Below are 12,130 nucleotides of genomic sequence, written 5' to 3' on the forward strand. Positions count from 1 at the left end.
AGTAGTTATTGGATAGTACCAGATTATCAATTAGTTTCAACTGTGACATAGATTTTGGAATTGAACCCGTAAGCCTATTTGCACCCAAGTCCAGAGATGCTATCTTCTTGCAAAATGAAAATGTTCAAAAGAACCTCTCCGGTTAATTGGTTTCCCAGTCCTCTCTTGAAACAAAATTATTTTCTAAAAAAAATCACCATTTGGGCAATTGTTGGGCATTATGTTAGAATTTCCTTCATAAATGAATTTCTTGGTAGCATCACTAGTAGTCTCGACAGTCAAGCTCGCTGAATAATCCCCTTCACTATCTTGTTCAAGTGCTCAATAACAACAAGAAATTCCCCATAGTCTATTGTTCCACTGTTGCCAATGTCAGCCGCATCCGAGGTCACCAAGCAGAGATGCGCATGTTGTTGCATAGTAGGAAACATACACCAGAAAAGAGAACAAGAAACAAATGCAAGAGCACAAAATAAACCAAGAAAAACAGAGAAGAGGTAGATGCAAATTGAATAGCCAAACAAAGCCACATCTCATTATTTTTTCAATGGGCTTGGAGGCTAGTGGATAAACTAGAAGTAGATTCAAAACAAAAATACAGTCGATATCTCCAGATAGTGGAATGTCAAACAGAGCGTTACCGAATTCAAACAATGCTAAAAAGAATAGTCAATAAAACAACAACAATAAGCATATAAACAAACTAGAAATCAACAAAACTCACATGTGGCCTTTGTTATCCACAACCAACCAAACAAACAATGCCCAAGCAACAAGACGAGAAGACGAAGAACAGTGATAGTAAAGATGAACAGGAAATTCATAACACCCATACATGGGAAAGCTCCTCTCCAAAAAAATCTGTTGGGGCTTCTAGCTCCTCTCTTTTTCTAGAAAACCTTCAAAATCCATGAGCTCACCTCTGGTTTTCTTCCCTTCCTCTGGTTTTCTTTCTCCTCAAGATTTTCTTTACCACTGTTTTTGTCTCTACCCCTATAAAAAGAACTCCTCAACAGGAGAGTACTCTCTCGCTCTAGATAACCACTCTCTTTCTTTACCACCCAAAAAAAAAAATGTTCTCCGGCCCTCTTATCTCCCTCATAAAAAGGTCTCTCCATGTGGCCAAAAAACTGGAAAAAAAAAAAAAAAAAACCTCACCCAAAACATCCCCAAAAATGAGCCCCACTACAAGAGGCCAAAATAGCCTCTTAAAGAGAAATGAAAGGCTACCTTCCAAGCTGCCAAGGAGTCAAAAAAACCCTAAAGATCCAAAGCTAGAAAAAAAAAAAAAAACAAACAAACAAACAAACTAAGCCTAATGAGCCTCCAATAATCAAGCTAGGATTCGAAATAACTCCATAAATGGTTTCGAAAATATGGCTTAAAAATCAGTAATGATTCGAGCAAACATGGACCAACAAGGGACGATGAATGATCAAGCAAGAAAAATCTTAAACGCGCAATAAAAATGAGTATAGGGTGAGAGGAAAATAGAAATGCAACAATATATGTTAAGGGACGAAACGGAGAATCTACATAATAATAATAATAATAATAATAATAATAATATAACAATATATAGAACTCTAAAATTTTAATTATGTCGTGCATTCTCATCCTTTAGCCCATCAACAGTCTTATGTGTGGCAGTGATTAAGTGAACAGTGGTCAGAAGACCCTCAACAATGCTGGATCTGTCATTAATAACCTTGGCCAGATGAACAAGATAGTTGTTAGGGGTAGAGACGATCGCCTTCTCTGCACCAACCTTCAAGTGGGCAACTGCCTTGTCCTTGTATATCCTTATAACCTAATATATCTATGGATTGAACTCTTAATGCACTTCATCAAGCATTGGGCCTTGCATCACAGTCAAGGGAACCTGACCTTCACATTTTATTGGGAATGTACGATTTGGGTAGAAAACATATGCTCTAGATGCTTGAGAATCTTTATCAGTTCCATCATTTCTAGAACAATAACTGTATGATTGTTCCGCAAGTGCTATAACCAAACTTCTGCTATTAATATAATGAGTAAGTTTCCTTCATCCGTGGAATAAATTAGCTTCAAACTTCTTTGCCCAAATTCTATAGTACCATTTGTATTTCCTTCTAATGTCCACACCTTTTAGATGGTTGAACTAGCACTTATCTGTTTTGCACTTGTCTTTGAGATAATGTAGAAGCTGAAAGCAAGAGGTGACATAGATGCTGAAAATGCAAGCCAATACTTAAGTGTGCCACTAAGGGATTTACCCAAATAAGCTTTGACATAGAAGTTTCTGGTGTGCCACTAGGGGACTTACCCAAATAAACTTTGACATATAAACTTCTGGTGTTAAATGAGGCATTGACTAGAGTTGGAACCTGAGATTCAATTTCTTTTCCACTAGAATCATGAACAATAAGCCTTTAAGTGGAAACAGGTATTCAGACTACTTCCTTTCTCTTCCATGCAAGGGGATTGTAAATGACAATAATCAAGCTTTTCCTATTAGAGAAAACAAATTTTGATGGAGGAAAGTAACTTATGTTAAGAAGAGGACACTACTGAAACTTTATGATTGGGTTTGCTAGTCTAGTACTTAATCTCGATTCTGCCAAGAAAGCAAGTGAAGATGAAACCAACTCCTCAGCCTCGACATGGCCTGTTGACAGTCTTTTAGCATAATCAAGCCACATGTCGTCTTTGGGTACCACTAACTGCATCATGATGTTGAGTAATTGCCAAAGCATCAACCAATGCATCTGTATTGGGCCCTTAAGGAATTGAATTTACCCAAGATTGGACTTCACGAAAGCCTTTTTGTAGCATCCAAGTTTTGTTGGCTTTTCCGATCCAAATTCTTCAAATCTTTTTGTCTCCAAGTCCATAAACAAGATAGAAATAGCAAAATTCCACCAAAAAGTGTGGAAGCAACAATAAGTGCTATGAGGATTCTCTTGTTCACATCCTAATGGTGCACTACTCTAACTTCTAGCATTCCCTCCACTACTTTGTAGACAACCCATGATGGTGTGACAACAATGAGTGATCAAGCCATGTGCACAGTCTTACTCCCACTGCAGAATTTGTAACATTATGATAGCAATCCAAGTGAGCACCAACCTTGCAACGGAACAGACTAAAATTGTATTCAAAACTATCTCAGAGTGTCTACAAATGTCACATGATCTACCATGCTTTGTAGAAAAATCTAAGTTAGATTGGACAAAGTTAAAAAATTTTTCTGATGAAACCCTTAGGGTAGCGACCCTTGAAAGTGTCTCCTTTGCTCGTGGCATTAGCTAAGAGGAAAGCCCAACTCCTTCACTAGAAGTGTTCACCTTCAACAGATTCTCCTGGTGAGAAGGTTCATCAATGACATCTTTCCTAAACGATGAAATCTTAGAAGAAACAACAGTAGCAAATACAGTTGGTGCTTCTTTGTGCCTCATTTCTTTCTTTTCCTACTCCTTTGCTTCTTTAAGCTCACAAAGATACTACATAACAAGCACAAAGTCCTGCTTATGCTTCTTCACCACTTCAATCTCCTGAGGTAGACTTTTCACAACTTTATGAATTAAATCATCACTAAGGTTCTTTCTTGCAACGACATTGCCAAGAAGCTTATTCTGAAAATAAATAAGTTCCCTACAACTTCGTCTTTTGGAGAAAGTTCTAAAGATCCTGTATTCCTAGCCTTAACCAACTACTCTAAATTTTCTCCATTAGATTTACAAATCATTTCAATGCATGTTGAATGTTGACTTTGGTGATTGCAAGGAACTCTAACATAAGAAGATGTTTTCATAGGAGAAATTTTTGGCCCCCTTGAACCTTCAACCTTACAAATTGTGTTATTTAAAAGCAATCCACTCTCTGTTTCCCTTAGTTTCTGGTAGATAACTGGGTGAATGTAAGAACCAAATGTTGTTTCTTTGTTTATCATATTAGGAGCAACTAGATCCACAACTGAACTTACAAGATTTTCCTTGTTCAATTTCACTAATTATTATCCTCAGCACCATCCTCCTCAATTCAACCACTTTTAGAAGGACTGTAGTTTGAAGGTTCACTACTTTCAAATTTAAGTGAATTCCTTTCCAAAGAATCTTGAAACCCAACAGTCTTGGTAAAAAAGGCTTTTCAATGGCATTAGGAAAAAATCATTTACTTGAATTTTCAAGTCCTTCACCAAAAAGTTGATATGTGTTTACCTCATCCATTACTGTTCCATTATCACTAAATGTTACTTCAGATGAGCATATTATTCTGTTATCCTTCAAAATCCTAATGTTGCTTTTGGTTATTCTCCATGGGGGAACTGACTTCATAGAAATTGGTTCTGGAATATCAATCTCAGAGACAAGCACAACATCAGAGCCATCAATTTCTCAAATTTCATTCTTTGATGAAATTGCAGATTCTATTTTGACTTTCAATTTTTTTTGGAAAGTACCCATGTAAGCATGATCCTTAATTCATTTCACTATTTTGCATTGCAAGTTAGGGACCTAGTGATCATCAGCAAGTGTTGCGGGCAATGAATTAGGTCAAACTCTAATATGCAGTGCTACATCTTTCACACTAGCTTTTCCCTAGTCAATTAACTTCTTTGGGATCAGTGCAAGATTTATGGAGTCAAATGGGTTAACACCTTCACTATTAATTAGCTCTAGCATACGCATACTAATGAGTTTCTGTGCATTAGTACAACCTGATACAAACTCAGCATTTGATTTGGTATTTGGCAATCTTGTTCCTTGAAATTCATCATCACTCTATTGGAATTGTTATCAGGTGTTTCCACATGACCAACAATTTTATCTCCATTTCTGAGAGCAATCTTCAACTTGTGTGGTTTGTTAATTGATGTCATTGGTGGGTGACATGAAATGTTGCTACCAACAGCTGCAAAAAAAACTCCTAACTGTTGGGTGCTGCTGACATCCTAGACTTTTGAGTGCTTTAAACAAAAGGCTCGTAGCTCAAGATTATCACAACCAAATTTTCCCCAAATCTCCATCCTATGTCTTGCTTCCCTCGCCCACATGGGGTGGAAAGAAGTTCAGCATGTTCCATTACTACATCGAACACAAGCACCATATTTCACCTTGCACACATTGCATACTAACTTTTTCTAAGTTTCCTTTATCAACATTCATAAGAGACTCCATCCTCCTTGTGTCCTCCGCATAAACCTCAAGCATCCACTGGGTACAAAACATAATTGAAAAATTTTCATAGACTCCTCGTCTTAAAATTGTGAGCTTGTACCAATAGACCCCCAGCAAGACTACGTTGAGCTTCACAGCAGGATATGCAGTGCATTTCCTTCCCTTAAGAACTCTAGCAGTAGCTAAAATCTGTTGTCCATGGCAAATGGATGAAACTGGCTTTCCTGCCTCTGCTCCAAATGACTAACCCTCTGGGTTAAGTCTTCCAATTGAAGCTTTGTTGACTGCTGCAATTTGGCTTATAAAACATTCAATTGGAGTTCAACTTTTTCACACGAGAGCCTGTCTTTTTTTTTTTTTTTCATCAAATGCTGCTCTTACTCAAATCTTGCATGTTCTGCCTCATTTGTTTCACCACCTTCTGTTTTTGTTTCTCTAGTTTCTGACTTCAATTCTCCATCTACAGAATTTTGTGCCCTTATCTCCGAATTTTGTTTTGTGTATATTTTAGGCTTCTCTTCAGGCTCAGTCCTATCTTCAGAACTTTTGTCAATGGATGCTCCCTTTTCAAGTTAGTCTCATCATCCCATGCTTTTACATCCAACAAAACTGAATACTTGTCAGACTCTTTCTTCTTTCCAGTAGCCTTGAGAGTTTTTGCTTCTACACTGGTCTTCAAAGATTGATTGGACAAAGCATTAGTTGGAGACTGGGTATGCACATCATCTTGGGTTCAGTGGAATGCGTATGTTTGCACCAAGTTCCATGAGAGCTTGGTTGAAATCTCTAGCTCTACAAGGATCAACCATTTGCCCAATTAATCTCCAAATATTCTTGATTGTTGCTGATTGTTTTGGATTTGAAGAAATGGTTTTTAGTCTGGAAATCACCCTAACTACATTTCCATCAACCACAGCCACTGCATCCTTGAATGCAATCAAAACAATTGCACCAACTGTAAAATTTCCTACTCCAAGCACCTCTCTAGGAGTAGAAGTGTTCTAGAAGACCCACATTTTCCTTCAGTAATCATCTTTGCAGCTCACAACCCACAACTCTGTACCTTATTTATACAAAAATATTCGAGAAAACACCCACGAAGTAAAATAGAGCAGTTTGAAACATGCACAATTACAAAGCATGCTAACCCATGTGCAATAATTGACGATTAGCAGAGATGAGGATTGAAATACCAGATACAAAGAGACAATCAACCCAAAACAGAGTATGACAAAAAAGAACAAACAAAAGAACCATTAAATGGAAGCCCATTTCATGCTGAAATCAATGGGCTACAAAACCAGTGGTACAACTAAAAGACTTGAAACAAATATTGGAACGAAATCATCGATAAATTCTCATTGCAAGAATGAACAGTATTCAAGTTTATCTTTAGATGAAACCAAAGAACATGATGGAAGAAGATAGAAATTCCAAGCTCACAGTCGATCCATAACAAACGGTAACACGTGGGACATTGATTATGCTCAGAAACAACAAGGAGAAGAGGAAAATGATAGTGGGGAAATATCAAAGACCTAAAACTCGTGTAGATCTTTACCTTATGATCCTCCTCTCAAATAGAAAATATGTTTGGCTTCAAGCTATCTTCATCCTCTACTAAAAACTAGGAAAAAAAACCAACGAGTTTTTCTCCTCATTCTTTTTTTGGTTTCTTTTCCTTCCATCCTAAGACTCCACTCTCTTTCTCTTCTAACAAAAAGATAAAAAAAAATATGTTGTAAAATGTGACCAATAGTTCCTCTCCAAAAGTGAAAAAGGATCCCTCACAAAAGGAAATATCTAATAACATTAGCAGTGTTGCCTTTCTAAAGGGAAAAAACGTCTTCATTCTTAATAGGTCTAGCAAAGCAGTCAGTAATTCCCTTGTATAGTTCAGACAACATGGCAGCCTTAATAATCTCATCCCGATTCTGAATCAAGAGCTTAACTCGCTCAATTGGTGCAGCAACTGACTTGGAGACTACGATAGAAACCCTTCCTATAAGGAAATCAATCATAAAAACCTTTTGTACCTTTCTCCGCAGGAGCTTGAGCAAAGATGGGAGACAAGGGTGATACAAGGGACAGGTCAGGCCATTGCCATTGTTTGCTGGCAGCAAAGAAGTTTGCAAACCTCCATTCACATAGGCATTGCTCAGACTGTGTACACTAGTATTTCTGGATTGCAAATTAGGCGACAGTGTAGAAAAGAGATATGACTGCCCATTTATTTTCTGAAATATTAACAAATGTTGTGATCCGTTCGCCATGTTTGAAACTAAGAACGATGACCTTAACTCGTGAAGGTCGCTGTGAGAGACCGTCGTTCTTTCTTCTTCCTTATAGCTCAATGCATTTGGATAAGAACCAAAAATAGAGGAAAACTATAGCAAAGAGAGTCTCCAGAAATAGAGCATAACATAATAAACGACACATGACATCAGTAGAAGCGTCACTGCATAGATTATCAATGAGCTTGCTGATCAGGTGGGAGATATTAAATCAAACATGAACGAAAAATGATTCTCAAACTTTTCACAACAAAGTTAAAACAAAGTGAGGTTACTTTTCAGCAAGAAAAATGATAGCAGGTAACGTGAGAATAACAATGGCAAATAAAGCAATGATAACAAATCCAAAGTCATCTTTGGGACCGACCAACAGACCAAATGTATGGCTCAATATGCACATCCGAACTATGCATAAAATATTGCAAAAATCAATAGAAAAAATAGAGACATGAAATCAAGGTTAATACTTACCTTATGTTCCTCTTCTTCCTTTTGCTCTGTCTTTCTTCTTCTCAAGCTCTCTGTCTTCCTCTCCCCGGTCTCCCAGTTCTCTATTTTCAACTCTCTTCTTTTCTTCTTCTCCAAGCTTCTACCCGTTCCCCTGCTTTTTATTCAGCAAAAATGTCACCATCTCAACCACCACCTTACCAAGATGGTGGTGTCCTTGGCCATGTGTCCCATGTAGCCCTTAACCTTAGGAAGTCGTTCCCCACTCCTCTAAAATGCTGCCAACTCCTCCCAGGTTTGAGAAGAAGAAGAAGAAGGAAAAAAAAAGAATAATAAAAAAAAACCTTGGTCTAATAGGGGACTACAAATATTTAAAATCATTATTAATTAGAAAATTAGAAAAATTTTATTTATCACTTGAAGATCTGAATAATTTTTTCAAAATGATTTGTATATAATATTAAATAATAAAAAATTATAATATATTTATTTGTAAGATGTTTTATTAAATTAAAATAACAAATTAACTTTTATAATTTTATTTAATATTATCAAGTAAAATGATATTTCAGGAAATTTAGAAATTGCCTGTATTTTAAAATACTTTTAAATAAATGAATATAAAATTGATTTATAAAAGTTGAAGTTTTTTTTTCTATATTTTATCATATTAGTGCATAAAAATTCATTTTTCCCTAATATATTTATTTGTAAAACACTTTCATATGATAAATTCATTTTGGATAATTTTATTTAATATTATCAAGTAAAAGGTTATTTCATAAAATAATTATTTGAGTTACGAAAAATACATATATCTTAAAATATTTTTAAATAAATGAAGATAAAACTTATTTATAAAAGTTGAAGTTCTTTATATATATATATATATATATTTCAAATTAGTGAATTAAAAGTCACTTTTTCCTATTTTTGATACCTTGATAACCATAACTAGATCACATTTTTCGTACTATGTCACTTTTTTTATACCTTGATCAATTATTTTATACCTTAATTACTATGTAGTCACATTTATTTACCTTAGTCACTTTCTTTATACTTTAGTACTTAAGCTACTTTTTTATACCTTAATATTTAGGTCATTTTGCTCGTTCGTTGGTCACCTTTTTCCATACTATTTTAATCACTTTGTAGTACCTTAATATCTAAGTAACATTCTCCATACCATATTTATATATTTCTTCTAGATAGGTTCATATATATATATATACATGAATATCTTGATAACATTTTCTATACCTTACTACCATAACCATATATTTTATACTTTAGGGTTTTTTTTTTTTCCTTTTTTAGCTTAGTTAAATTATTCATACTAGATCATATTGGCACCTTAATACAGTAGCTATATTTTTCTTACCTTCATCGCATCACTTGTAGTGAGGTCACTATTTGAAATATAATAAATTTAAACTAGTATTCATGTTTAAGTAATGTACTCATACTTGGAAGTGTTTCCACTGTGATCATGTATTCTCATTAACTAGTCATGTAAAACGTGTCATGTTAGTAGAATTGGCAAAGATAAAGAAGAAAAAAATCTATATGCATTAGAGCTATTTTTAAAAAAAAATTATTTTTTTATTCTTGAAACTAAAAAATGTAGTTTGCTAACTTAAAAAAAAATATGTTTGACAAATTTTTAGTTAAAAATAATGATAATAATTTGATCGAAAATCATTATATTTTTTAAAACAAATTCAAGGTATTTTTAGGTTTTTTTTTTTTTGGTAAATTATTCTAAAAAATCATAAAATATGGAGAATATTTTGATAAATTATAAATTATGAACTAGTTACATAGGTATTTTTAGGTTTTTTTTTTTGTTATCATCATCATCATCATCATCATTATTATTATTATTAAACTCTTCATCTTAATATTTTTATTTAGTTGATGGGTTCTTCCTTTTACATGTATATCAATAAAACTCTTTTATCATGTATGTATAGTTCCTTTGCGGTTATCTTTTTTTCTTAATTGAATGGTGAAGATTCAATCTTAAGTAGAATTTTTCTATATATATATATATATATATATATAGTTTTTTTTTTTTTTTGTTGGCTTTGGTTTTTAGAAACTCCGTGTTTTTATTTAAGCAATGCTACATATGGTTTAGGAAAGAATACTGTTGATAGTTGAAATAAGGAAATGGAAAAATTTTAAGATTCCAAAGAGGTATTTATCAAATTTTATATATTGGTTATTGAAAGTACATGGTAAAATCTACATTATTAAACAATAGGATCAAAGGTAAAAAAAAAAAAAATTAGCCTAGATACCAATAATGAGATCAAGATACAAAAAAATGAAATTAAGATACAAAACACTGGATCAAGCTTTGTGCAAAGCAATGAGACTTAAATATACATATCGAGCGATGTGATTAGCTGCAATTTTTTATGCATACTATAGCTACACCCTAAAATAATTGAATTTAAGTTACTTGATGTGTACTTATCCATACTACTATTAAAAGTACTAGTTGTTTGTCTATAATTTTTTTTTCCACAAATACCCTTTATTGATTTAAATAATCTTATGAATATCCTTAATTTAACACCCAAACCCAAAAAATGTCAAAGCCCAATTATTCAAAACTATATCCAACTCAAATATTACCCAAAGTATAATAAACCCATTGAAGTAACTAACTCTCTTAGTTTCACAAGGCAAAGGTGTTGCCGTAGATAGCCACATCCCTCCACTTCCATAGCTATTGGCTGAATCATAACAACCACTTGGGAAAACAAGCGTGTCTTCCACCTTGTGGCCCTATTTCTCAGTGCGATGAGACAATTAGAAACCCTAGCTTTCAAAAGCCACCAACTAGATTTATTGTAGTTTCAGGTATGTTGCACTCAATCTTCTCAATTAATTCTTTATCGTTCCTGATTAAATTACATACGTTTGCAATCATTTAGTCTATCATGCATCGATTACGATTACAACCATATATAAGAATTTCCTCTTTTTTTATTCTTCTAAATTATATACGTTCACAAAAATAAATAAAAGAATACATATACAGGTATTTTGCCTTTTCTTGAGCTCTTGTCTTCAATAACGGTTACTTCTAGGCCCTATTAATTGATGTTATATGATTGTGTACCATGTAAGTTCAATTTTTCTTCAATATTAAGTCAAAAGCTCTTTAAATTTATGAAATAATATCCTAAAGTAAAATTATTCATACAATAATTAAGAGATTGATAGTATAAAGTTTATTTTTCAATAACCAAAACAATGTATTATTTGGAAAATAAAAACTAAAAAATCCTGGATATAAGTATAATTAATATGAAACTACGCTAATTGTATTAATATGCAATTACATTAATTATTAAGAATCAATTTTGTATCCTTCTACGAAAATATATTTTGAAAAGAAAATTTTAGAACTAAGGTTATTGTAGTGAAAATTTTTATCCAATTACTAATTAACACATATCTTAAAATAGTCAAATGATGACTTATTATATTGTAGACCTGTATTTTTTATGTGTGTCCTCACTTGAAATGGTGAGACTCACTTTTTATCAGCTAAATAAAAATAAGTCATGCCACATTATTAACTTTAAACATAAAATATCATATGTCAAAATTTGATAAAAACACATCTTAAATTTTTAAATAAGAATTATGATAAATAAAAAGAAGTTATGTGATATTAATGACTTCAAATAAATTATGACACATGTCTTAATTAATTTTGATAATTTAAAACAATAAATAATATAATTATCATAATTAATTTATTTATGATAATTAAAATAAAAATATTTGCCTCTAAAAAATAAAAAATAATATCAAAATAAATTTTCCCATGGGAAAAACGTGTTTTTACACACTCATGTGAAGACTAAAAAAACACTCTTGGAGAGATTTCTTCAAGACTTGAAAATTTCTTGAAGAATTGAAGATTTTTTTACAACTTCAATAAATAAATAAATAAAATCAAGTGTTTGTTTAGACCCCTATTTATCCAAAGTTAAACATAACAAATTTTGAAGGTGATTTCATCTTTTTTAAGAAGAATTAGAGAATAATATCAAGATTGTCGTTCTTAAATTAACCAATTTTATAATTTTATCCATAATTTGGTTAAACCATAAAATCAATAACTACCACTAGGCTACAAAAGCTCTTTTGTATCATTGTACCCCCACCCCAACTAACTTTCATTTATATCTTGCCCCTTTT

The 12,130-nt window shown here is 33.0% G+C and overlaps 1 protein-coding gene across 1 annotated transcript; it reads right to left on the reverse strand.

Moving 5' to 3' along the window:
* Positions 1-6,991: 6,991 nt before the first annotated feature.
* Positions 6,992-7,435, reverse strand: LOC104877860 (ADP,ATP carrier protein 3, mitochondrial-like). Its single transcript, XM_010647069.1, has one exon. The coding sequence runs from the start codon at positions 7,433-7,435 to the stop codon at positions 6,992-6,994; it is 444 nt and encodes a 147-aa protein (XP_010645371.1).
* Between the last annotated feature and the right edge of the window lie 4,695 nt (positions 7,436-12,130).

This window comes from Vitis vinifera, chromosome 10 (genome assembly GCF_030704535.1).
Source record: "Vitis vinifera cultivar Pinot Noir 40024 chromosome 10, ASM3070453v1".
In the NCBI taxonomy this organism is placed as follows: Eukaryota; Viridiplantae; Streptophyta; class Magnoliopsida; order Vitales; family Vitaceae; genus Vitis; species Vitis vinifera.